At 40.6% G+C, this 27,415-nt stretch overlaps 2 protein-coding genes and 1 long non-coding RNA gene across 3 annotated transcripts in view; 2 read left to right on the top strand and 1 right to left on the bottom strand.

Annotated features, from left to right (window-relative positions):
• fgf11b (fibroblast growth factor 11b) overlaps positions 1-17,736 on the top strand; it is a 29,120-nt gene extending 11,384 nt beyond the window's left edge. Inside the window, exons 2-5 of the mRNA XM_042430811.1 lie at positions 6,323-6,433; positions 7,701-7,804; positions 16,101-16,299; positions 16,918-17,736. Of these exons, the coding sequence (XP_042286745.1) occupies positions 6,323-6,433; positions 7,701-7,804; positions 16,101-16,299; positions 16,918-17,054 (551 nt within the window). The 3' untranslated portion in view covers positions 17,055-17,736. The remainder of the gene's footprint in view (positions 1-6,322; positions 6,434-7,700; positions 7,805-16,100; positions 16,300-16,917) is intronic.
• nlgn2b (neuroligin 2b) overlaps positions 1-25,285 on the bottom strand; it is a 125,333-nt gene extending 100,048 nt beyond the window's left edge. Inside the window, exons 1-2 of the mRNA XM_042430809.1 lie at positions 24,812-25,285; positions 2,294-2,434 (exon numbers count right to left, since the gene is read on the bottom strand). The gene's annotated coding sequence lies outside the window, so the exon portion shown is untranslated. The remainder of the gene's footprint in view (positions 1-2,293; positions 2,435-24,811) is intronic.
• Positions 25,286-25,563: 278 nt separating this feature from the next.
• On the top strand, positions 25,564-27,130 carry LOC121909943. Its single transcript, XR_006099557.1, has 2 exons — positions 25,564-25,886; positions 26,200-27,130. It is a non-coding gene; the product is annotated as an uncharacterized LOC121909943 (long non-coding RNA).
• The last annotated feature ends 285 nt before the right edge of the window (positions 27,131-27,415 follow it).

The following is a 27,415-nucleotide window of genomic DNA, read 5'->3' as shown; positions in this document are numbered from 1 at the left end:
AAGATTTCTGATCCTGAAGATTTGGAATCAGATTTGGTAATCCAATCCTACCTTTAATCCGGACAAACTGCTGCATTTGAGTATTTAAAAATTTAAGGAAGAGATCTTGATCAACTTGATGTTAAAATTCAGGATCATTTGGATTCCACCTCTAAGGTGGAATTTGACATAGATTGACAAACAGCCTAGGCTTCACTTCTAACAGATATTGTCACCCAAGATGTTCATTACATTTAAACTCTAAATTGAATATGCCCTTCAAATGTGAAAGTGTTTTAGTTTTAATAAAACCAAGTAACTGAAGAAATGTAAAGCATTGCAAAATATGGTTAGGCCACACTTCTTCCTGAAAACACCTGGAAAACTGCTGTAAATATAAGTGTAACAAATACAGACAACTAACTTATTTGTGCCAAAACATCCAACATATGTTTTTGTTTGTGGTCACAAAGTAGGCTAGCAGGGACAACAGGAATGTGGGGTCCAAACAAGGCTTTAATTGTGCTTTTTATTGTTTGACTATATGAAAATGGACCTCCCGCAGGCAGCCTCAAACTGGCTGCGGGAGGTCGTTGTTTGCATAATCCTGTTTAAATTGATCTAAAATAAATACCATAATAGCTAGAGCATTCATTCATTTTGAAACTAAAAGCTAAGGCTTCTGTCTTTCATATCACATTGTAGGCTCATAATGCAAGTTGATGACATCATTACGTTACATGTGGTTCGTTGATAGGAACTGCCATGATGACTACCACAAGCGAATATACTGTGGCGAGCAGCGAAGAATGAGAGACAGGAAGCAGCTCTCAGCAATGTCAACCCTTTACTGACATGCAACACAGGGGACAGGAACTCAAAAACACAGCCAAACAGCCACCTCACTCATGGTTAAAACTATAAACCAGCACAAAAATGAAAATTATCAACATAAACCACCATGTTCTGAACGGGGGTTGGATGCACTGAGCAAAACTCAGGAGAGAGTGTTAAAGGAGTAGAAGACGAAGACATAGAGGAAGTAGATCACGAAATAACCCAGGCAAAGAGGAAATTTTTCTCATCACTCAACACCACTGGCGTGACTGATTGCACATATGCATATACAGTCACCTCATGAAAGAGAATGAGAGTTTGTGAATAGAATGGGCTGCCACAGTATAAATGTACAGCTTGTAGGAAATGCTGACCTTATAATCACCAACTATGTTGTGTGATGGCCTGGGTGTGTACATAATGCTGTATTTTGAAGGAAAAGAATCTGTACCACAATTTCCAGCAGACTGCTCCAGATGGCATCCTCCTCTGCAGCAGCAGTTACCCCCTTCTACCCTGGCTGATGACCCTTTTTGCTACCATAACTTGTGACTCACGGCAGGGCTACAACAATGTCCATGGTACAACAAGAGGTCAATCGAGTGCCTCGATGGTGTACTCAAGCGTAGATTTGCCTGCTTGAACTATCTCCGTGTGGAGCATGCAAGCATGCTACGTAATCTGTGCTTGTATTGTGCTACGCAACATTGCACAAACAAGGAGAGTGCCGTTGCATGAAGACCACATTGATAGTTTGTGTTCTATGGTTGTCCTTATTAGCAGTGGCATTGCTGAGTGGGGACCATGGGAGTGAATGTTCCCTGGCAGTAGAAGGTGAGAGGGTATGAGGTTAGGTTGTCTTCATGACATTGTCAGTAAACCACAGTAGCCACTGAAATAGAATTTTATGTATGCAAAAGCATAATATCATCAATGACAAAACTGTAGCCTACCGAAACTCAACCGCCAAACTAGTGCACTTCTGAATGAACTGCATAATTTGCACTATGTAGCGTCATGTTTCCAAAGTATTGTAGCAGTCTGTACCCATGTAGCCTACTTAAAGAAAGTCTGCTGTGTCAGCAGGCACATAATAATGTTAGCTAGCTAGTTAACACTAGCTTCAATGCAGCTAAATCGCAGATTCGAACACTGTGACTGTGTGTGGGTTGGTCTTTGTTTCAAGAGTCAATGTATGATGTAAGTCCAATTAATTTCCTTTCAAAAATTGAACCATAGACCACCACGTATGTCAACAAAGCCAGCTAGCTCGCTAGCCCGCCAGCTTCTTAACACAGAAGTCAATGGAGCCAAGTTAGCTCCTGTTAGCATGAACTAAGCTTAATTAGTGATCGTTACACCCTAATGTTAAGTAGGTGACAATTTAAGTAGCTGGCTAGCATGATATGTTGGTTGACTGTTGGTTGCCATTCGTAGAGTCTTACAAATGCTAAATACTAGACAAAAATATACTAACATTTTAACGCAAAAGCTGTGCTACCACTTGCTCCTTTCGTGAAGTGCTCCGTCATGTTTTCTTTTTCTGTTCTGATCCAGGGGCTGGGACTCAAGATTTGGAAATCCCTATCTGGTCATATCAGGATCACCGTGATCCAACCTGCCAATGTTTTGAAATAATAGGACAAAGTCAGTGAGATCATTTTGATCCTGAAAGTGTGCGTTACAACCTCGAAGTTTGGGGTTTGAAAGAAGTGGGCATTTAGGAGGCAAGGGAGGTCTAATGAAAGGTGCTTTCGAGTTTCGATATTAAGCTTTTTTTTTTTTTTCAGAATTTGTCATCCAGGTCCCCCAACTTTAGGCGGGTGTCATACTTAACTGTTCGAGTGCCCCTTTTATTTATTGCCTACCACAGATTGAAAGGTAAGAAAAAGCTGTGTTCCAAGTCAAACGACATCTAAAGGCCCTCACTACTGAAGAATCCATATAAAACATATTGCATGTAAGTGAAAAACATTATTAATGATTTTACATTTATCCAACAAAAAATTTAGCCTGAAAGTAGAAAGAATATACCAGTACACATAGGCCTAGATCTTCAATACTGGGTCTTATTGAACAGATGTTTTTTCCTACCTTTACCTCCATCAAGAGTCAAATCCGACCTTGGTGGATGTGTGTTTGTGTTCTGTGTGATGTACTCCATTTTACTTTCTATTTTGATGAAAGGGGCGTGCTATACTCAGGCGACAATGTGACATGTTTGTTGGAGCCTTGATGTATTCCCTCCTAATGCCAATATACTGCAACATTAACAACAATGGCAGAAAACAAAGTGTGTGCCTGTGTGTGTGTGTGTGTGTGTGTGTGCGTGTATGCATGTGTGTGTGTGTGCCCATTATGCAGACACAGATGCTGTCAAGACAGTGAGAGGGGAGCAGTTGGCAGAATACGCATGAGGATATAGTGCATCTCTGCTATTTGATGACACTGAGTCGAGTCGGTGTTGTTATTATGCACAGTTTTGTTAATTTACATGTTGTTAAAAGCCTTGTTGCTGCACAGAACTATTACAGCCAAAAAAGAGCTTTAGAAATTGAAATATTTCAGTTTTTCAGATACAATCAAGATCCAATGGACCCGACTCCCTAAACCAAAATTAAGACTTGACTTGTTCTAATTAAACCAACCACACAGCAGAGGCTTTGAGATGAGTTTGCAGTAATTTATAGGCTAACACTTACTGACACACAACCTCTGTTTTCTCACTAAAGTCTCAGTAACAAAACATGACTGCATGCACTTCCTATATGTCCAGAATAATATAGTGAAGGCACACTAACATCTAGAACACAGTAGTTCAAAAAATATGACTTTAGGCGTGAATAGTTTAAAGTTGTAATATTTGCACGGTAATAGGATGGCAAGAATCCACAGGAGCTCTTTTTTTGCTTTATCATTTATGTCATCTCTAATACAGCTGCAGTAAAACACAATCATAATGTTCTAGCTGGGAGCATACTTTTCATATAGTGGATCAGAATTTATTGTGTGTTGGTGTTGGGATGAGGATGTTGAAGTTAGAGTCAGCTTTGCTAGTAAGTAAAACATTAGTTTTAGTGCCCCTGACACCTAGCATGGGAGTTTTGATTGCAGCCATATTGCATGAGCTGTCTATTGAATTTCTGCCTAAATGTGCTTTTTCTGGAGCGCATACAGCCGTCACTCTTAATGAAATGACAGTGTCATCTCATTCACTCTGTTCCACGGCTGTCCCTCTGCTCACTTCTCTCTCTTTCTTTCTCTCTCTCTCTCTCTCTCATTGCATCTGTGGGGACAAGTAATGAACGGCTCCTCTGCTCTGATTGGGTGATGTATGATGTTATTAGGTGGGATGAAAGCGGTACATAACTCAAAGGATATGAAATGGAAAAGGGGAGAAAGAAAGTGAGGGAGCAGAGACGCTGAAATGTTTTGACAAGCAGCTTTGAAAGAGAGAGGATGGGGAGTGCTGCAGATGCATGCATGTAACAATGGGAGTAGGTCATGATTTCACTCATGCCTCAACCCTGGCACACTTCCTTTGGGAAATAGTCCCACAGATCTCATCCCTGCTTCCTCTGCCATTCTCTTCGTTCCTTGCGCTAGTCCGAAGAAGACAGGCAGATTGCGCAGTGCCCTAGGTTCTTCCCTGGGGATTGTGTGAGAGGGCATGGGCGGAGTTTAGCAGAGGGGGGAACTCCCAGATGGCCCGCAGTCCTCCAGAGGCTCTGTCATAAACTGCTCCTTCATCCATGTTTTATTTCCCTCATTAAAGCTGCATTGGAGGAGACTGGTCAGTTGGCTGGGCCTGACCAGACAGGAGTCAGGGTTCTCCTTGCTGTTGAGGTAGCCGGGTTGAGGTGGGCGAGGTGCTGAGCTCAGGAGACGACTTAGACTTGCACAACACAGAGAGTGCTTCGTGTACTTGAAGGGGGCACTGGTGATGTCTGAGAACTGCTGCAAAGATTCTGTCTGTTTCTTAAATGAACGCAAAGTAGGCTGCAGGGACTCCGCTCATTAAACATTCAACCACTCTATTCGCACTCCTTCCTCTCCTCCACCACCAAGCCTCCTGATTATATATCTTTTATTTAGCGGGAGAAAGGCTAACTCACTCACTTGACTTCATCCACCGATGACCCCAGCTCTTGCTAAAAATACCGGTGGTGGCAAGTCAGAGGACTGATGTGTCATATGTGCATTTTATTCATTACTTAGTTGAATTATTAGCTGCTACAGAATTTCAGATTCGGATGTGTTATATATTCCCAGTGTTAGGTGAATTAGTCCAAAACTGTACCTTGGGCAATTCATTAATTGATGAAGAAATTGTTAATTACTCCTCTATAACAAGAAATATACCACTTAAATGGCTGTATTATTTTCTTTTCTGGTAATATTAAGTGTTTTAAGGTTGGATAAGTGTTGCTCTATGATGGTAATGATGTCAGGACACTTTAAAGAGTTCAATCATCATTTGTTCTTGCATATTCCCTCCTGGTGACAATCCCTTCAGCATTTCACTGATGCCCTATAAGCTTTTCACATGACTTAGATTTTTTATAAGAGAAATAAGAGAAAATCATTTTTGAGGCAGTTTGTCCTCTGTTATTTTATCCATTGTATACTGGAAATGAAGGAGGAGAACCTGCGTATTACATATAACCATACCTTACACTGACACTGTATGACTTCACATGTTTTATATGTAATGTTTCTCGATCAGTTTGATGCTGCATAATGGTATGATGGAGTACAGCCATGCTAACAGCTCTTTAAGGGTGTATGTACACACAGTGTTGCTTTGAGCTAAATACTAATGTCCACATGCTAACATGCTCACAATGACAAAGCTAACATGTTGATGTTTCTGGACGCTATAATGTTTACCACTGTCGCCATCTTAGTTTAACGTGTTCAAATTTGGTAATTAACCGTAAAAAGTACAGTAGGGAATGATGCTAATCTCAATAGTTTTGCAGGTATTTGGTCATAAACTAAAGTATTGAAAAATGTACAATTCTGACCTGATAATGGGCCTAGAAAATCAGCAGATCATCAGTGTCATTAGGGTAACTCTGGGAACCATGAATGTCTGTACAAAACGTCATGCCAATCTATCAAGTAGATGTTTCACTAGATATTTCACTGGATAAGTGAAAATTTTGACCAAAGGGGATCACCAAAGCCTGAAGTTTTCATACTCTGGAGACCATGAATGACTATATAATATTTCAAGGCAATCCATCCAACAGTTACTGAGATATTTCGGTCTGGACCAAAATGCTGGATCAACCAACCAACCAACCAACAACAGATTGCTACTAGCGTGACTAAAAAGACAAACACAAACACAAATAATTCCACTTAAATAATTGAAACCGTTCAAACTTTAAATATTGCAACACAGTAAAACTCATATGTGGTTAGTGTCTTTAAACTCCTGTATATTTAATTAGAGAGGCACCTGTCCAATATGATGTTGTTTTCCTGTGTTCCTTTGCAGAGCCACAGCTGAAAGGCATTGTTACCCGGCTGTACAGCCAACATGGTTATTACCTGCAGATGCAGCCTGACGGCACCATGGACAGCACAAGGGATGAAAGCAGCTCCTTTTGTGAGTGTGTTGTGTAATTTTAATCATATTTTTCACAGCCTAGTCTCAAACACCCGTTACAGGAAATTGGTATAAGCCAGGCTGTACTAAATCCATGTACACTGTAACACAGTGCAGTTTTCTCCATCATGTAACAAAAGTAAGGAACAGCTTATACCACACATCACCCTCCCTGGAAGTCACATTTCCACCTTTAACTATGTTAATGCTGCACTGCACACACTGAGCTTAACAGAACCACAATATGTGTCACACTGTGCCTGTGGCTGAAGGGTCAAGCCAAAAGTTAGGATTTTGCCAGCAAATTTGTTCCAGTTTGAGCTGTTATTTTTGTCTTTCAACAGGAAGGAACATCGTGTCAGACTGCCTGTCAAACTTTGGCAATTTAATTTGTCCTTGCTCATATGCAGAAATGCTGTTAAGAATCCCAGATACTGATTGGAGCTGCAACTCAGTGTTTGCAGCTTGAATTTTTAACATCTAATTCCAGTGCCAATACAACATGATGTTCTGTGCATACTACCCTATAGCATAAAGTCTTTGCATGTTTCTCCAGATGAGCATGAGAATAATATAAACCTCTAAAAGCAAGGCTGCTGCCTGAGTTTAATGTGCCTCCAAGTGACACATTGCCACTGTTGAGATGATGTGAATATTCATCCTGACCTTTAGCAAATTAAATTTGGTTTTTAGACCAGAAAGTGTGCAGTGTTCTCTTCCTAGTATTATTTCTTTGTATTTGCCTATTTGACCTTCCAGACTCAGACACAGGCCATTTTTTCTCATTGTAGTTTGAATGCAGCATATTTTTTCAAAATCTTTATTTGTTCAGCCACCTAAATAATTTATTGATGAGCTGAGTCTTTTATTGTAAACAGGTTCAGAGACCAGCCTAGATACTGCATCTACCAATTTCACTGTCTTTTTTAACTGTGTTTGCTCCAAGTTCCATTTGGTACAGCAAAGCATCTCCATTATTATCCAGGTTTAGAGGCAGTGTAAAGCATAGTGAAGGTGACATGGTGTTGTGTTTACCGCAACATAAACACTGAGAGGTCACAGCATTTGGGCTTAAGAGAGATGTAGCATGCGGCAGTAACACTGCAGCCATTCAGCCTGCTACAATGAAGATAGAGGAAAACTATATACTATACTATATGTACTATATGGTTTGAATTCAAAATCTTCTCTAATTCTCTCTCTCTCTCTCTCTCTCTCTCTATCTCTATCTCTCTGTTGTACTTTCACTCTTTATTCCCCAATTTAGCACAGTTCAACTTAATTCCTGTGGGACTGCGAATTGTGGCGATCCAGGGGGCAAAGACAGGGTTGTACCTTGCCATGAATAGTGATGGATACCTCTATACCTCTGTAAGTATGCTCTATACATCAGTCAGTGAAAACCCAAATATTATTGCTCTGGTTTTGGCTTGTAATGTAAGTGATCAGTTTGGGATATAAGCTACATCTTCTTGCTGTGTATGGTCCTGACATCTACAGTATAGAGTGCTGTAGAGAAGCTGTTAGCTGTCCATGTCACTGATATGGAATTCACTAAGTAAACATCAAGGGGGGGCTTTACCAGCTACTGTCATTTTGGATTTAGAGGTTCAGCTGTCTGTTGGTTGGACTTAAGTGTAGTGTCATTCTTTTGGGATAATATGGATAATATGGATCTGACTACAGCGTAAAGACTTCACAAACATCACAAATTATGTATGTGCACCTGTGTAAGCATGATAAAGTAAATTTTTCCACATTATCAAACCTATAAAGGAAAGCAGAAAACAAGAAAGTAGTTGCTGGAGCATTGGCAGTGCCATGGTTAATTATAGATAGTAGGGACAGTAAGGATAGTTAATAGTATTGTGTGTGTGTGAGAGAGAGAGCGTGTGTGTGTGTGTGTGTGTGTACAAGTGTTTGAGAGTGTTAGGTGAGACACACAGAGGTGGGGAGTTAAAGATATGGTGACAACCTGTTAGACTCCCTGCATGATTCTTTGAATTGAAAAAACAGGGAGTGAGGAATGGAGATTGAGTGGGTGTAAAACATTAAGATGTCGGGGACTGTTGGAGAATCTGAGGTCTCTTGAGTGCAGGGACTGTAAACAGATTTTGGCTTAAGGGCAGGTGGGAGTGAGAGGTCCCACAGAGGTATGAGGCTTAATTATGGCTTAATTATGATGTTTTTTGTGTGTGTTTTTTGTTTTTTACATTTGTACTTTTGCACAGTTTACAGCCCCAGCTTTTCATAGTTCACTTTTTATGCATATTTCAAATGCTGTCACCAAGGTGGTGCCGTGTTCTTTTAGACCAATCAAGACTGCATGCTTGCAAGCATGTTGTCATACTGACAGTTACTGCAGTTAGTAATTAACTGAAATGGATGAAATGCATGAGATTCAATTTATTTTCACATGCATGTAAGAAGTTCCAGGTGACTTTCCAATCTAGGAGATCATATTACAAAGGTAGGGAACAGAAATATGTGAAGCAGTGGCAGGAGGGTGAAAACAGAGATGGGGAACTCTAGTCAATGCTGCAAAGCCGTTCATACAGTAAGCTCTACAATATCAGTTGTTGTAAAAGAACAACCAATTAGCTGTGAGGGATTCATTCATTATAAGTTGTACATTGGATTTAAACTTACTACTACAGAAAATCTACAATTTAAAACTGAGAGATAGGCTGTGATCTGGCACTGCCTAGACAGGGGTAGTTCCTGAGTATCAGCACCTTGGACAGCGCTTGGGACAGATTCAAGGGTGCACAGTCTGTTTAGCATGCTTGTAACATTTCTTTAGCATGAAAATTGACAAAAAAAATAACATAACATGTAAACCTTTTTTTTTTTTTCTTTTTATCAAGGAGGCATTGAAGCCCATCTTAAAGCAGCTAGTGAATCTTTCAGTGTGGGAAATTTGATTAGCACCCTGCACAGTGTTCATAACGCTGCTTTCACATGATCCGTGTCAAATCACTAAACCATGTAAATACTGTACATTGCTATTAAAGGGAAATTATTTCGGACTATTTACACCTTTCTGTGGCTTTTGTTGTTATCTATCCATCTCTGTATAAAATGTACAATATTAATAAAGTTAATTGTGTGTCTTTACTTCTCAAAAGAGCCCATGTCACCACTGACTTGACAGTCTTTAGGGCCAGAATACCTATAAGCTGGATATATATTATACATTATATATGGGATCACTCAAACACATTTGTAGGACATAAATAAAATATCAAAGAGGACGTTATTGCAAAGTTTACTGGAAATAAAAATAAATGTCACTGATGTGAGAGCCAACTATAAATGTGTTATAAATATTTATTTTTAGTGGTAATACATGTGTTGGTTTCAGCGGTGAATGTGAGAAATATTACGTGCAAAAGCAGTGAATGCAAGAGTGGTTTTATGCACATGAGATGTAAAGGGGAGAGCATCATCTGTACATCTGAGAGTTAAATCTTGAATTATGGCAAATACGCCATCTCCTATTATCTTCTGAGCCCCTGATTAGCATGCATTAGACTTTGGTGCTTCGCCTCTATGAACAGAGAGAAGAAGGGATTTCCTCAGCACCAGTCAATAGCTGCACTGCAGCCCACACTGACCTCTTTCAGAGAATTTCCTCTCTGTGTCTCTCACACACACACACACACACACACACACACACACACACACACACACACACACACACACACACACACACACACACACACACACACACACACACACACACACAAATGCACGCACACAAGGTTACAGGAATGAGATGATATAGGTGTTGTACAACAAAACAGCTGTCTTCTTGTATTATATCATGCATGTTTGATTTTATGACCCCATATTATTCTCTATAGTGTGTCTAACATACTCATTTGCTGGTGTAGGAGGGAGTGCAGGTGGCATGCATGGCCCTTTATACATAGCTTTGTGCTCTAAGAGCATGCTCATGTTTGCTTTCACATTTTAAAAGCATACCAAGAACAAGTGTGACACAGACAAGGAATGTTTTCATTTATGATAAATAAGCTCATCACTGTCACTCTTGGAGAAGCCGAAGCGACTGACAGAGTGACTAGTCGCTTCCTTACAGCTATTTTCTCATCTTCTTATATATACTGCCTCGTCTGCTGCTCACTGATGGTTATTATTCTCTTGAATAACTCAGTTTTCCCTTGAATCGCGTGTGCACACATAGTGGTCAGGTTGTTGGCCAGGCTCTAACAAGCAGAAGAAGTCCAATGCTGCCTTGTCTCAGACATAAATCTTAGCCTCTATACCTGTACGTGACAACAGGAAATGGCTTATCCTGATGCAAAAATAGAACTTGGCTCATTCCTGCCCCATTTTATAATCTATGTGCTCTGGAAAACTCATAGACACGCGGAGAGAGAGAGGGAAAGAGAGAAAGAGAAAAAGAGAGAGAAAGAGAGCGAGAGAGAGAGAGAGATAGAGAGAGAGAGAGAATGGCTTGTGTTGAAGGAGACTGACATTACTCTTGACAGACACGTTTTTTGAGAAGCTCTTTTTGTGCCAATCAAGATTTAGACATGGCCAATGCCTGTTATTGTAAATATTTGGTGCCTTCATGCAGGTGTTTATACAGATTTTTTGAGTGTCTGGTTGGAAAACAGCTAGGTTTCCATCCAAGTGTAGCACAAATTTTAAATGAATTTCTAGAAAATCGCCAAAAGAAAATTCGATTCCACCCACTGCTGTTATGTGAGTACAGTATTAGGAGTTAGGTCAACTACATAAACAGCTGGTGGTGCTCCAACCAGGGGCCATGAAACTATTGCTCAAGAAGAGGGTGCAAAAATATGCAATTCAAACAATATAGAAAAAATGATGGAAATATGAAATTTGAACATTACAGTCTCCATCACTCCACACAGATCTGATGTATGGTGCACTTAGATGCATTTTACTTTAAATGATTGACTGACCAACCTTTCCAACCCATTTGAGAACCTGAAACCCTCAAAAATTTAGCATTTTTGCTGCAAAAATTACCTAAACAATAAATAGTTTATCAAAATAAGTGCTGATTAATTTTCTGTCGATCAACTAGTCGATTAATCGACAAATCGTTGCAGTTCTACCACACACCAAAAAATGGACAGATTGCCAGTGAATAGCTATAATGTAAAGAATAATGTAAAAAGTAAAAAATATATGCAAGCAGTCATTCATCTGCTCTGCTCTAATTCATTTAACAAAATCTTGCTTTGGCCATAACGCTGTCATGCCTTATTCTGATTGGATGGTTTTTTAGACTTTTTAGACGAGTTTAAGCAGCAGACACATTGTGAGAATTTGGTCTTAGATTTCTGACACTGTGTGTCTTTGGTCATCAAAGCTCTAAATGAATGTTGGTAGATGTGTCTCACAGTGAGATCTAGGACCACACCTTTCTCTAACAAATATCAACTTTCATCTTGGACAGGCACAAAGTCACACAATGTATAGGAGCCTTTAATGAACATAGTTTATATATGTGCTTGTGATTACTTAAAGGACAACAACAGAAAAAAGAACACTATTGTGGCAGTATTTTTGTGATGACTGTGTAAGCCTGTGAGAGACACAAAAGAGTGAGAGAGAGAGAGAGAAAGAGAGTGAGACCTATTGATGAAAAGCTATGTCCTTTCTATTCTTTTCATGGGAGGATTGCATTGAGATGCAGGACAACACCAGCAGCCAGATAGCATCGCTTTTATCACAGGACAAGGGGGGAAAATGTGGACATTAGAAAAAGTAGCAGAGAGAGTAATTGGCTAGGGCAAGAGAAAGGAGATGAAGTGCAGAAATGCAATGATAAAGAGAGACATTTTGCCAGGCAGCCAATTAAGGGCACTTAGGGAAGGTATATTGTACCAGCGCTCTCCTTCCAAAATTGTCTTTCTATATTAGAATGCGAGTAAAATCTTAATGTGGTCCTTGTGATTTGCCAAGATATGAAATGCCTACGGTGATGATGAAACACAATCAGCCGCTACTTGTTTCCTGTGTCACCCAGAAAATTAAAAGTAAAGGCAGCAGGCAGTGTGGAGCCGGTCACCTCTGTCACTGAGGGTCGGAGAGGGAATGTCAGCTAGCACTCCCCCTCTCAGCTGCATCATATTGACAGGGGCCTTCCAGCTGTCAATCAGCACCGCGGAGGCATGAGTCCCTGCACATTATCATCCACTCTGCTCTTGTCATGCGAGCATCATGCCTCCCTGGGCTATCATAAAGCATTAGGGGCACATACACGTGTGGTGCTAGACAGTCTTAACTGCCGTAAACCCCTGTTAATAAGCACGTCCATGCCCTATTGACTTACGTAACGTGGTGTGTCATAGGGCATCTACATCTGGCTTGACAACAACATCAGCAACATGCCCTGCTGGCGGCTCTCGGCACGCAGATGACACCGCACATGTCCGTGTATCTATGTAACAGAGGACTGCTGTGCATGAGCTTTACATTTCATATTGTCGTCATGTGAGCGGGTCGCTGCAGCAGTATTGCAGTGCTGTGGAAATATGGTGAGATTACTGCAGCTGGGCAGATTTCACAGCTTCCCATAGATTACCCTGGGAGCTGATGGGACAGTCAATAGATGCAGGGAGCCTGTATGACACTGTGACCCCTGCTGTTTAAATAGGGGACTGCAAATAACTGCACGTCAGAAATGCTAAAACATGTTTTGAATTCCAGAAGTAGAGCTACATTTTCAGGGGCATTAGTTGTGATTTCATGCTTGTGCATGCATGATGAATTGAGAGTAAACAAGATATTAAATATTATTCATAGGTTCACTATCTTTTTAGTCACAACTTTTGTTCCCTGCTCCTTATATGCTAATTATATTCAGGGAAAGAAGTCAGATTTAGGGAACTCTGCCCTGTGAGTGCTGGAGTGTGTATTATTAGTACTTCACTGTCCTTATTTGATGCTTAGTGCAATCCCAGTGTATGGTAGCGTGTAGAGTTAAGCTTCCTGAAGCAGGTAGAATAGATGTAATCAGACATAAGGGATATAGAAGGAGGTGGTGTGTGTGGGCAGGGTGGGGGTGGTGTGGGGGGAGGTCGGGATGCTGCTCTGCATCATAAAAAGGTTCTTCCCATCTTGGGGATTCTCAGCACGGATGCTACATATTACCTTTCTCATGTGCTTTCATTTAAATTCATTTCGGCTTGAGACACGTGGAAGGGAGGCTGCCCCAGTCTCTTGATAAGTCGCTGTTGAGGAAAGAGACTTTTATTTAATTTCCAGTCCAGGCACCCGCGATTTAGATGGAAATATTCTGCCCCCATCACTCTAAAATATGTGCACCTTTTTACTGCAACATTCAACACATCTTCAGAAATTATTCATCTACGCATGTAAATCTGCTAGTTTGAGCAATGTCTTCAGTGAGTACACCCCGGGTGGTCTCTGTAGCTCTGCTGAGGTCTGGAGGTTAGCTCAAGGTGAGTTTCAGAGATGGGGATAATTACAGCGACATATTTGTATCAGTATACAGTGGACAGGCACATTGGAAATTGTGGTGGGACTTGAAGGACATTAATTTCATTGTCTTGTCTGCTCTCTTAAGTGTATTTTTTCTCTTATGAAGACATCCAAACCTTTGGAGATTACATGAATGAAAAACAGAAGATGTGGCTTCTATCATTAGGCTAGTTTCAGGGGACTGATTATGAAGGGTAATTATAGGATGACTTGGGAGAGGGGTTATCACTGGTGTCATTTCAGAGGTTGAGCTGAAGGGTATTTTGCTGGAGTGATGGGTTCTCTTTCCAGAGGCACACAAGTGTCAGATCGTGGGGTGCTGGTGACTCAAGCCCTTGTCAGCCCAGCGTTCCTGCTTCGTTCCTTGGGGAGTCGCACAGGAGCAGGTCTCTCCCTTTCCCTCTCTTCTTAATCTCCTTTATTACCCAGCAACCCCTCTGTCCTCTCTAAGTGATCTTCTGCTCCCTTTCCTGTCTCTCCTACCTTTCCCCTTCTGTCTCCAGCACTTCCCACCCCTCTTGCACTCTGGCCTGATTAATAATGAATGAAGCGGATCATCTATCGATCCCATCCTCTTTGTGTTAGCACAGCAGAAGATATCAAACCTGTCAGAGGACCTTAAAATAGCCCTGCAATGTGGTGGTCATAGTAGTGGGAGAGTTTGTTGAGTTAAGGGTAAGGGCTTTTTTCTTTTTTTAATGGCCGTTAAAGGGGCATAAACTGGTGAAGGAGCAGCGGGAAAGGAGGGGATGGAGAAAGGGCACAAAGTCCTGAACTGCCATCTCAGCTAAAGGGTGATCCCTGCCTCTGAAGGAGAAAGGTGATGATCTGTGATAAGTGTGAAACTGAAGGTCTCTTATACCTTCTCTATCTACTTTTGGCTCTTTCTTCGAGCCCGTCGATGCCAAGCGGTGATCCTTTGGCCCTCTTCTGTCTCCCGGAGTCTCTGAGAAATTCTCCACTCAGCCATTTCTGCCCTGCTGCTCTCACTTAATCAATCCAGCAGATTGGCTTTGCTCTCTGACAGGGGAAGGACCCTGTCGAGACCCTTATGGAGGCTAACAGAGATGTATATCTGTCGCTATTGCTTAATATCACCAGTCAACATTATGCTGGGTTCAGTAGTCCTTATGTTGAGGACAGAGAGGGAGGGGGAATGCTGCAGGAACACGATCATTTACAACGACTGGCTGAACTGTTGGATTGGTTCCAAGTTTTGCTAATTTGATTTTGTAATGGCTATTCAGATTTAGCCAGTCATGGACGATTGACAGTACATGAGAGTAGCCTATATTAAAGGGATAATTCTCTTTAGGATAATGTAGGGGGATGAATTTTATGATTTTTTCCCTACATAACCAGAATCAGAAAAACCTGCTAATGCCATTTCTAATGGATGTGCTTGAAGTTTAAATGTATGTTGAATAATGAGCTCAATACACAAATGTTTATATGATCAAATAAAGCTCCTCTCAAAAGCATGCAATCTATAAACGATTGATACTTTTTCTATCCAAGGTACACAATGTAAGTTAAGTATTTTTGAAGTCACTCGTTAAATTTAAGACAAAACAGTAACACATGAAACTCCTTATCGGACATAACACATATGGTAAAAGTAATTCCAAATATAGTGTTGTTTTTAAGGGTTTTGTTCATAAAACAAAACCTACGTATTTACTGTGATGTAGTCACTGCAGTTTGATGTCAGAATGAGTCATTTACAATACATAGTAATACAATACGTAGTAAACAGTATGTCTGTTGATTTAATATGTTACTGCATTGCTATAGGTATCAGTGTTTCACTGCTTTTCATCTCCTGTGCTCTTTTCCTTTGGGAACATGTTATGTTATGTTATATAAGATATGCATCCTTGTCTTGATGTTCCTTAAGGACCAGGATGTTCATGCTTCTAAATAAAGTCCAGATATCTATCCATCCTTTCCCTCAGGAAACAGTCACCTAATTAATGTATTTCACGGTTCGTGTCCATGTATTTTTTTTTCTTTTTAAGTGTTTGCTTACATGCGCTAGGGTTCATGTTCAAAGATGTTACAGTTTTCTCATGACATTTGCACATTATTTTTCTTCTCTTGCCCATGTTTGCTACTATGAATGCACCCCTCACCCTTTCCCCTTTTTTATATTTATTTCCAGGAGCACTTCACTCCAGAGTGTAGGTTCAAGGAGAGTGTGTTTGAGAACTACTACGTTACATACTCCTCCATGCTCTATCGCCAGACCCAGTCTGGCCGCTCCTGGTATATCGGTATCAACCGTGATGGCCAGGTCATGAAGGGCAACCGGGTAAAGAAGACCAAAGGAGCCGCACACTTCCTGCCTAAAGTTATAGAGGGTCTGTGTCCTTTTTTATGAGCTAGGAAAATTATCCTGAACATTTAAATGAATTACTGAAGCACAATTCAAACTCTTCAAAGGGGACATAACGTGCTTTTTGTGATTTTCTGTCATTTATATACTGTTATAATGTTGGATGTCTATATTAAACATAGTTCCAAAACATGTGGTGAACGTATGTAAAAATGCCAGCTTCATGTCAATTTGTCCACTCACATATTTCGGAACAGATTTCAACTCGAACATATACAGATGTATTTGAGAAGTTGACAAGTAAAGAACGAGAAAAAGAGGTGAAATCCTACTACTGTTGTTTGTTTACATAGCCTCAGGAGCCTGCAGAAGTTTGTCGAGATGCAGCAGAAGGAGGGCTTTAAAATGGCCTGTTCCAAACAGAGGCTGAACTGAGGTGCTGCATAAAGAGCCAGTATAAGATAAATAAGGAGCTTTTTTAACTATAAATCATGCAAAGATATTCTAGAAGAGCCCAAGAATATAAATATAGACCTGGAAATGTGCATGATATGTCCCCTTTAATATTTTGTTTTCCAGTTAGATGCCAATTATTCATCACTGTATTAATTATTAACCAACAGCTTCTATCTTTGTCACACAGTTGCAATGTATAAGGAGCCATCGTTACATGAGCTCGCCAGTGAACCGGTGAGTCCTCCTCGGAAGACAGTGAAGACATCAGATTCGCCATCCCTACAGAATGGACGGAAAGAAGCTCCCAAGGCTGATGCCTCATAGCACAGGAGACTGAGGGTGGGACAAAGGGCAGCAGTGACACTGGGAACACAGTCGCCCATTATGCACTGAGGGTGGCTGAGGGAATGGCCCTCATGGGCCCTCACATTCCAGAAGTGCACTGCAAGATGCTGAGGTATAAAGGGTCAGCAGTCCATCAGCAGCCATAAGAGGAGAGGAGTCCCCCCCTCACCTGTCACCACAGAAAGCAAGCCCAGGGCCCGAGCCAGAACTACTCCCACCTCCCACTGTTTTTCTCTTTCTCTGCCCCCTTTGACTTCCTGATGCACAGTCTCCTTCATTTCTCCATCATACTCAGGCTTCTCTGTCCCACTGACTATTTCATCTTTTCTCACATGCCTACCCCACCGTCTGCTCTATTGTACTGTATATTCACCACTCACACATTTCCAGCGCTGACTCGGCATCATAATCCTCACCCATGGGCCCTCTCTTGAGCCCTAAAGTTGGTGACAGTGTGGCTCAGCCAGCTTTCCTCGTACCATCTGCCAACCAGCGCAGCTAATCACCAAGGTCAACTAAAGCTCAAAGTGAGATCAAACAGCTCAGAGAGCAAAGATATCTGCTGGAATCCTGGGTCAGGTCAGGTCAGCCAAGCAAGATGAGTGTCTGAGAAAATGTTTGGACAAAATACATTTAAAGAGTGTATGACAACAAAACTAATAATCATTACTTTTCTTTTTTTTTGTTGTTTTATTGGATTTTTTTTTTGGTCTGCATATTTCAGCCAATCTTCAGCCCAGATGAATGACCAGTGCATATCCACTACATGATGGATATACACTGATGATTAAGATGATTAAGGTGATAGTGCTGAAAGCATAAGATTAATAAAATAAAATAACAAATCCGCTATTCTTCCTGGGACAATGAGCCATAAAATAGATCTTAAATCACTAGAGTTCTCAATCCAGACTCTTATGGATAGGGTCAAAACGCCTGAGCAATATTTGTACCATTGAGCCAGAAGATAATTCTCACTAGAGAAATAAAACGAGTAAATGAGTGAGAGACTTAGCGACACCCTCTTTCCAGCCTTTCTTCTCTACCAGGTGATCACTTATTATTGCACTAGCTCATTAAAGGCTACAAATGAACTACTGGGTCATCTTTTAAATCCAGGGAGGATCTGAACTCAGCCACCTGAAAAAGAGCGGCAGTGTATACTTCACTCAGCATCTGCTGTCAGCATAAAGCCAAGTTTGAAGCCAAACATCAAAGCCAGAGGAGCCTCTGAGCTGGAGCACTTGTTATTCTGAGGATGTCTGGCAGCTTATCCACTCACTAGCTTTATCAAATCACCTTGGAAGAATCGCCCTCGAAAAATGTAGCTGTCTAAGTGAATGTTTTGGTGCGACTGTGTTTTAACCCTGGTGCATGGATGTCTTTTAAAGTATGGATGCAGTGTGAATGAGTGTCCGTATGGAGGAAAAACAGAGATACTGCAGGTAACTTCTACCATGTCCTTCAGACAGGGCATGACATTGGGTCTTTGATATGTCTGTGTATCTGTGTATAGGTGATACTTGGGGAACATCCGTCTTGTGTGCCATTTTCACTGACTTTACCGAGTCGTAGAAATTTTTAGGCTCACCAGGCAACCTCATGGTGACTGAACCTACAGATTTTAATTTTGATTTGCAGTGAGTCAGAGACAACTTTATAAAAATATGCAATGACCTGATGGAAGTTGATGCTTCTAAAGGGGAGCTGTCGGGGTGTTTCAGTGCTGGCTGTTGTCTACTCCAGTAAGCCGCTGAGGGAAAAAAAATGTCGCCACAATGTTCAGTCAAAGTGAATATACACGGATACCACCAACAAATAGAGACAGCAATAAGTCCCTTGCTATGTCAGGAAGAGAAATGTTGGGAGGTGTAAAAATGCTCGTTATGGTCGCTAAAAGTCAGGTTCAATGCATCGGGATGATGTCTAATTTGAATGGCAACGTAACGTGAAGACGGGTTACAGAATGTGAAACAGAGGGGCTTTACGAATGTGCTGTAGGGTGAGAGGAAGTCTGAAATTGTGTGCTGAATTGTAAAGAGGTCAGCATACGGAGGCAGTTATTTAGAAAGAGTGAAGGATTAGCAGGTGTATTCTTGGAGGAATGTTGATAAGGAATTTCTGCGGTAAAGTATGCAAGATTCTTGGCAGGGTTTTATGCTGGCATGTGGATATGATAATGAATGTAAGACAAAGAGGCATGTAAGGCACTGTGCGCTATTTATGACAGGGGGTCTATGGAGGAAATTAGTTGGAGGGCTTTGCCTTTTTTTTTTTCATTAAGTCTTTAATTTTCTGGGCTTTTCCAAGGGGAATATCATTCAGTTCAATTTTGGATATTTTGTCCTTGTTGGGTGTTTTGCACTGCACACCTACAAATGTCTATTTTTGACAAGCAAATGCTCCCTCCTCCTGGTTAATCTGGTGCAGCCTAGAGTGGTTTTTCTAACTGTGCATTACTAACTACTGTACGATATCAAAGTGCACGCACAGCAGGTGGCATTCCAAAATATCACCGTAAAACATTACAGGCTTATTTTAGCTGTCATACTCTCATACGTCTCATACAGTTTTACAATATCTGTGTATTCCATCTGGGAGATTTTTCATGCCAGTTCACATTTCAAAGTTGATCGTTGAGTCCCCTCTATAAATGGAAAGCACTTGGAGGTGCAAAGCAGTGACAGCAAGGGAATCTTGCATGCCAGAGTGAGACATCTCAAGTACGCAAACATGTAGAATTAAGCCTCGCCATGACAAAAATGAGAGATCCACATTCCTCCAGAGATTTCTTAATCACAAAAAAGCAACCAGTCCTTGTTATTTTTAATGCGGAAGAATGCCACAGTAAGTTGTCCGACCGTGATAATGCAAGTAGGCAGACAAGAACAGAGAATGTTAAGTAGTCCGATGTCGAATGTGATGCGAGGAATGACTTTGGTTGGGAGAAGAATGTAAAACAGGAAGATCTGAATAGAACAGTATGTTTTTACAATGAATGTGTGGTAAAGGATGTCAAGAGGATCAGAGACAAGTAAGTGCAATGAAGGCAATAGAAAGTTGGATTTTTGGCTATGCAGACGTTAACTGAAACAAGTTCTGCTGTTGAATGTAGCTGGAGGTTAATAGAGACAAAGCTAGAAGAGGTATTAAGAGGATCTTTGTTATTGTAGTCTGGAGAAGACAGAAAGTGCTCTGTTTTGCAATTGAGAATACATTTATGGTACGTCAGGTCTTGCAAAGCTAACACCGAGGCGGTAACACGTAAAATAAAAACACTGATATAGTTTCTGTGCCCACGCATGAGATTTAAAGTGGTAATCCCTTTCCTACACACATCCCCTTAACTGCAGCCTACAGTAGCTACAGCCCATTAACTTTCTTTTCAATACTATGTTGCCTGTGTAGGTGTATACTTATATTTTGTTTATAAGATCTGCGTGTGTGCGTGTGTGTGTGTGTGTGTGCGTGTGCATCTATGATTAAAATAAGGTAAGACAAGACAGAGAGGCAAGGAGAAAAAGAAAGGGCATGAGATTGAAACAATGATCGATAGACTCAATAAAACACAAACGAGAGAACAGCCACCCCACGATGAGTGCAAAAATTTCCCCAAGGTCTGCCAGAGACGGCGAAATCCATTTGTTCGTAATGAACTCAGAGGGCTGTTGTTTGATTTCTACCTGTAAACTCAACAAAGAAGCCAAATGGGTGACAACAGGAAGAAGACTAATTTCCGCAGGGCCTGAAAAAGAGTTTCCTCTTTTTTGAAACAGTGTGAGCATCAGCAGTCACACTCTCCTATAAGACACATATCTGTTGAAGGTGGTACAGATGCGTAACATAAACCACCACCCTAAACTTGGACTCATGAAAGATTAAATCGCTGGGAAACTGGAAGCACATTGCACCTTACTAGCACTGGGCATTGCTTAAAACATTTAAAAGTTAACTCACCGTCTTAGGAGATTCTTAAAAAGATTACAACAAACGAAGAGGGAATCCCTCTAGTTCATCAGAGTTAGTGAGACTAACAGGCAATAATGAATATTAAACTGCAGCTAAGTCATCACCAATGTTTAAGAATCACAGTGGAGATTTACTGTAAAGCTTTTTTTGCACTGTACAATAACTACAAACATCCAGGGAATTTGTTTTTCAAGAAAAAAAAAAAAAAAACCTCAGCAACATTTGACATGAAGTGTATTATAAAGAACCAACAAGGCATTTTAATCACACTGAGTGCAGTATAACAACACCATGTTACATGAGACCATTGAATCATTTGATTTTTAGGGGTAAAAGAATGTTACTTTAGTAAGTGTGCATGTTCATACCTGTATTATATTCACACATGCTGCAGTTATTTGCAGTCGCTGTCAGTAGGTCGTCACAAATACTGGTGTATTCAAAATATGCACAGTAAAATGTGTACCATGCAGTCTGTCAAATTACAGGCAAAATCTGTGTATAACTGGCTCCCTCTAATGGAAGTAGTCGGTTGCAAAAAAGGTAACACTGTTGACGAGAGGCACAAAGAACACTGTGGGCATAATTTCTAAACATCAAACCAATCACTCACTCAAAGCTGCTTTATTGTTGGTCAGACACACTAATGTTCATATTTTCACACAGAATTTAAAAGAACGGTGTACTGCTTTACTATATGTTTGATTTCCTACAGGTTATGATGAGTTTAGATGTCGCTGTAATGTGATGCCGATGCACTCATGATCGCCTCCTAATGTGGTTATGATGCCTTGTTATGCTTCATGTGCCACACTTCAAAATGCAGCAGCTCCTTACATTTGATCGGTGCTCTCCTACTGAATCATTTTATTACAACAAAAATTTCACCAATAGTTACTGATGGCACTTGACAGTATTCCATACAGAAGAGATTTATCCACTAAACATATGGCACATATACATAAAACAGTTTGCTTTTTTTTTTCCAAAGAACTTTTATTCTTACAAAAAAAAACAAGGGGGGTTATAAACTATAAATCTTTTTTACTGTTTGTGGCAACTGAATGATAAAAAAAAACAAAATAAAAATTAAATCTGTCCTTAAATTGTAGTACAAAATGGATGCGTGCCATGCTCACTGTCCCTAAGTGAAAAATATTAAAAGCTTGACACTACAACAAGATTTGTCCTTGGCTGCAACACTCTGTTTGAATATTCCTAACAAAATGAGCATTCATGTTTAAAGGGAACAACAAGAAGCCATTTATTTCATACTTGTAGAGTTATTTTGTTTTTTTAAATAAAGCCCCATGTTCTTGATACACAACTTAGCAGTGTGCTTCAATGTAAAACCTGTTCGGATGACCTAAATGTACGGAATGTTGCCAGTTTACATGTATGTGAATTCAATAATACAAATATTGTATATCTAATGTACTATATCAGGTCTTCCCTTCTTTTTTTTTTTTATAAATGTACTTAAATAATCAGTGTTGATGATTTTTTTAAATTGTCTTTCTCAGTTGTATTACCTTGTCATGTTTCCTTTTCTAATGCAAACTCCTCAGAAGGAGGCAGAGTAGTCCCTGTTTGATGTGTTCTTGTCTTTGGTCGCCACTGTTGTATCCATGCTGATGTGTCCCCTGTGTGAACTTCACCCAAACTGAATCCCACTGTGCGACTGAGTTGTGTGTTTGTGAAAGATGCAACGTATTCAAGTGAAAACAGCGGGGCAAAAACTCCTTAAGCCAACATGTGTCCTGTCGTACCCAGCAATGACCTTGGTGGGCTCAGAGTTACGGTCACGCAAGTCTTCCAGAAAGTTCCCCTAACCTCTCTCCTACTTTTACGGACTATTGGTTTCTCTCAAGCCAATCTTCTTGTCTTCCTAAAAACTGACAGTTACAGAAAAAGAAAAGAAAAGAACAAAAAAAAAGAAGCCATAAATAAAAATGGGCCCTGGTGTTGATTAGCCACAGAAAGAAGGCCTGAATCCTCGGGCACCTCTTGAGTGTTACCGGGGATTTAGACAGATGTTGGACTCCTTTCAATAAGAGCCAGAGGAAGCAGAGGGATTGCACTGGCTTTCTTTTTACAACTCCAGTAAGCAGCAAAGCAGAAATGAAAACCAGCAATATGCAATGAGAACTATGTACCAGCCTGCACTCAAAGAAGGGAAACAAATCCAACAGGCTAACAAACAACAATCAGGATTTGCAGGCTACAAAGGCAATCAGCGGTCTGCAATAACAACTACTAATTGTCTAGACTGACATGGGATTTTTTAATTTTTTTTTTTGCAAAGCATGCATATGTCACTGTTGTTTGGCTCATTAGGGAGGACTCCCTCTCAGTATCTACACACACAAGCCCTCGATCACCCTCTCTCCATGTTTGCCATCAGACCTGTGTACATTTCTACAATAACTCCTACCTGAATTAAAAGGAGATGTCTTATTCTGGAATATTATTCAATAAAATAACATATATTTGTATGATTGTAAGCAGTGCCATTTGATTTTTTGTCTTCTTTTTCCCATTTCCTTTAAAGTCCCTCTAAAATGCTGTATTAGCTCCTCTTTTTGTTTGTAGATCTTTTATTTGTCCTCCCGTTCATCCTTGCATACAACATCACAAAAATATATATTCGAGTTGGGAAAAATGTTTGGAAGTTTTTAAAGCTATGATTGCTGGTAGAAAGTATGTCAGTGTTTTTAAGTGAGTGGAGATCTGAGGTGAACTAAGAAAGACAGGTGACAGGTTGGTGGCTCCGAAGGTCCCTGCAGGGAAGGCTGAACCAGCTGACCTGCCCCGATTCTCTCTTTTATTTCTCTTCGGTTTTTTTTTTTTGGAATTGTACTTTGTCCCTAATTTCCCAGCCACATTTAACAAGTGTGTTGCATCAATTACACCTGTTTATCCAGTCACCCGGAGATCTCAGTAAATTCACATGAAATGTAAAACATGTCTCAAAAGCAATATTTCAAATGTTGAACAAGAGGATGACTTCCCCACACTCACTGCTTACATCACACATGTTAAAATGATAAACTGATCCATAACCACTGATCCACTGATGTTCACACAGGTCCTTTCAACAGATAGTGTATTTGAAAATCTGCCTAATTCAAATCAGCTCTCTGGATTTATAACACTGACACTCAACACTGCTTCTTAAAATGTAGGCCTATGTAATCTCCTAAAGCTTTACTGCTAACAGTAATACAATAGAATCAAATCACAGATCACACATCATTAATACAATATCGAAAGTCTACTTTCATTACATAAAGAAACACTTCACCATATAGAAATCCACACTAGCAGCCTGCATGAAATCCAACAAAACACATATGGGATATCTACTCCTAAAGCACACAGTAATATTGGATTTCTGCACTTTATAAATGCAGAGTTTCGCTAATTAACACCTGCATGCATTAATAAAAGACTGAATAAGTGATTTTAACCACAGAGGAACAAAGGAGAGAGAGCATCCTGCTATAAGCACATCAATGAATCACTCGCAATGCAGTTTTGGCGAGCTTCTCAGATTTTTTTTTTTTTAAGAAAATGCTGTATTAACTATCCAAACCAACTATCAAACCTGAATTACACTCAGTGACATCTGCAAGTCGCAAAATTAGAGTAAACTATACACAAACTGTCAGACATTGGCAAAGCGTTGAGCATACAACCTGTTGCACAGCTAATAAAACTAGCAATCTTTAAACATTAGCACGCAGTAGGAAAGCGAGCTGTCTTACCTTAAACCAGGTGTTCGTTTGCAGCAGTCCTGTGCACAAGCATCCACCATAGTAATAAATTCCCAGAATAAGGGTGAAATAGTTAAAGTTAAGCAAGCTGTTTGGCTTCTCGGGTTAATTTTTCCTTCTTTACGGGTCAACGTCATTTGTATGCTATAGCTAAATTTAGCTAGTATAAGCTAGTATCAGCTCCAAAATCGTAGCGTCTCTACTATTTACTCCCACTGCTCTCGGAGTTGTCCTCGTGATCTGTGCTTCTACTATCCTCCTCAGCTGAAGTTCTCCGTTTTGCTTCTTTCTTCTGTTGCTTCTTCAATCAAAATTGTCAACCAAACTTTATTTGTATAGCACCTTTCATGCCGGTTAATGCAATGGTCTTTCTACCAACATTTGTGTTGATGGTAAACCTGGTGTCATTGGATTGTGTCCTTGGGCTGTCTGAGCAGGATGAGGATCTCCTGTCAGGCTTTGGCAGGTTGGTGGTGTCACAAAATGGTGTCAAATTTTAATTGCTTATATGTGTTTCTTAGTGGTCAAGTTCTGCTCTGCATATCTCCATACATGCAGTAGTGTACATAAAGCTGCATTTGTCTAATTTCCCAGACAAAGTAGATTTTTTGCTGGATTTTTTTTAATTATCAGTTTGTGTTGAGGACAACCTATAGAAAAATATATAATATAGTAAGAGTAATCGTAGGCCAAAAAAGTGTCCATACAGAATCACTATTGTTCATTAAACAAGGAATCTGACAAACATCTCTCTTCATTGTGACACATGGAACACAGTGTGTTCTGTGAAGTAACAGGCTTTGAACAGATCTCCTTGTTCAGTCTATGGACATGGGTTAACACACATTTGCAGGGCTCTTCCTGGGCTTTTCACACAGGTGATAGTTTTTTTTTGCATTAATTATAGCTAATAGAAGTAAAGAAGGCTGTAGGGTCCTGGTTCATATCAATGATATCATTAATAGGGTAGTAGAGGACTCTGGTACTCACTGAGTTGATGTTACAGGCTGCCAGAAGAGGAACTATTCTCTATCTGAGACACAGCCTCTGCTATGATCAATATATGGTAAGGGACCAAAGACACCTATGAATGCACCTCATATGACTGCTCACAAGTCAACGCTGCACATCTTTAACCTGTTGGTTGTTAACCTTAACCTAGCCTAGCTAAGTTTGTTTTTAGCAAGTTGGCTAGGCTAGCCGGTCGCTTTTATTGTGGATTTTAAGCAGTTTTTCTTTTGGATTTTACCCCTCTCTATCACTGGTTGCTTGAAACTGATCATATATTTCCAAGTATGGTCAACTCCTCATTTATCTCTGAGATCAAGGTTGAGTCAAGGGTAGCCTTCATCCAGCAGCTCATCTCATTTATTCTCCAGCGGCAAACTGACCTCGGCTCCCCCCTCACTGGAGTGTCCTGAGTCCACCAGTCTACCAGCGAAGGTAGTACAGTCAAAGGTGATACAGTCGGGGCATCTCCTGGCTGTTCCACCTGGGCCTCAGGTGGAACAGCTCCCTTCCCCTCTATGATTCCCTGGATTATGCCACTGATTTGGAGCTGTCTAACTTCTTTCCTTCTTTGGCTGTCTACCAACGTCACCTTTGCTGCTACTGAATGAGTATGTGCTTTGGGAAATCATATAACTACATCCAACGTTATTTCCAAAAGGCACAGATCTTCATGCAGCAACTCTAGCTCCAGAGCCATCTGTCCATCTGACAAGCGCCCTTGAGTGTATACTTCATCGCCGGAGGGCAGCGATGGAGGTCCTGCTGCAACACTCAGAGCTCCGGTCGCTCGGGCTGGTCTCCACTCTCTGCCTGGCCTTGGTCTCTCTGGCCAGGGGGCTGCACCACTGGATCTGCCAAGCATGATCGACGCTGATGCTAATCCATGTTCTAATGGGAACGGGAACAAATGACATCATGGCTAGAAATTTCAGCAAATTACATGCAGACCTTGAGTGCCTGTGCTACACAATTCTGCTGAATTCTGGGAGTCTGGGAAGACGTCTTATGTCTTGCCCTATCCTGACTCTTTTCAAAAACTCTAAATGTTTCAGTTGACTCTTCAGCATCCACCACTGGTTAAAAACTTCTGTTCTGCTGCAGGATATGACTTCATCTCAAACTCTGACTGCTTTGGGACTAATTCAAGCCTGTACAGATCAGATTGTCTGCACCCTAATAGAAAAGGAACAAAGCAGTTGACTGCTAATTTTATCCAGTTTATAGCTTCTCTTTATAGCTAACTCGATCTGACATGCACCACAGCATGTCTCCCACTATTAAATCCAGCCTTAACAATGTCGGTCCTGCTCCTGTGTGCTGTTGCTTTCAACACAGTCTTTGAAAAACTCAAGCCATCCTAGGCCTGACTCTGCCACAGTTTACAATTCTACTTATTCTGCAAGCTCTTTAAAGATGGCACTCCTCAAAGTCAGATCCCTCACTAATAAACTTTCATTGTTAATGATATTACAAGATCTCACAAGCTTGATTGTAATCTCCTTACTGAGACTTGGCTTGATGAAACTAGTAGTGAAGAACTAACTACTACTATTTTTTCAGATATTTTATCATGTAAAAGCATGT

The sequence above is a fragment of the Thunnus maccoyii genome, chromosome 13 (genome assembly GCF_910596095.1).
Source record: "Thunnus maccoyii chromosome 13, fThuMac1.1, whole genome shotgun sequence".
NCBI lineage: Eukaryota > Metazoa > Chordata > Actinopteri > Scombriformes > Scombridae > Thunnus > Thunnus maccoyii.
This window is presented reverse-complemented; position numbering and strand designations above follow the sequence as displayed.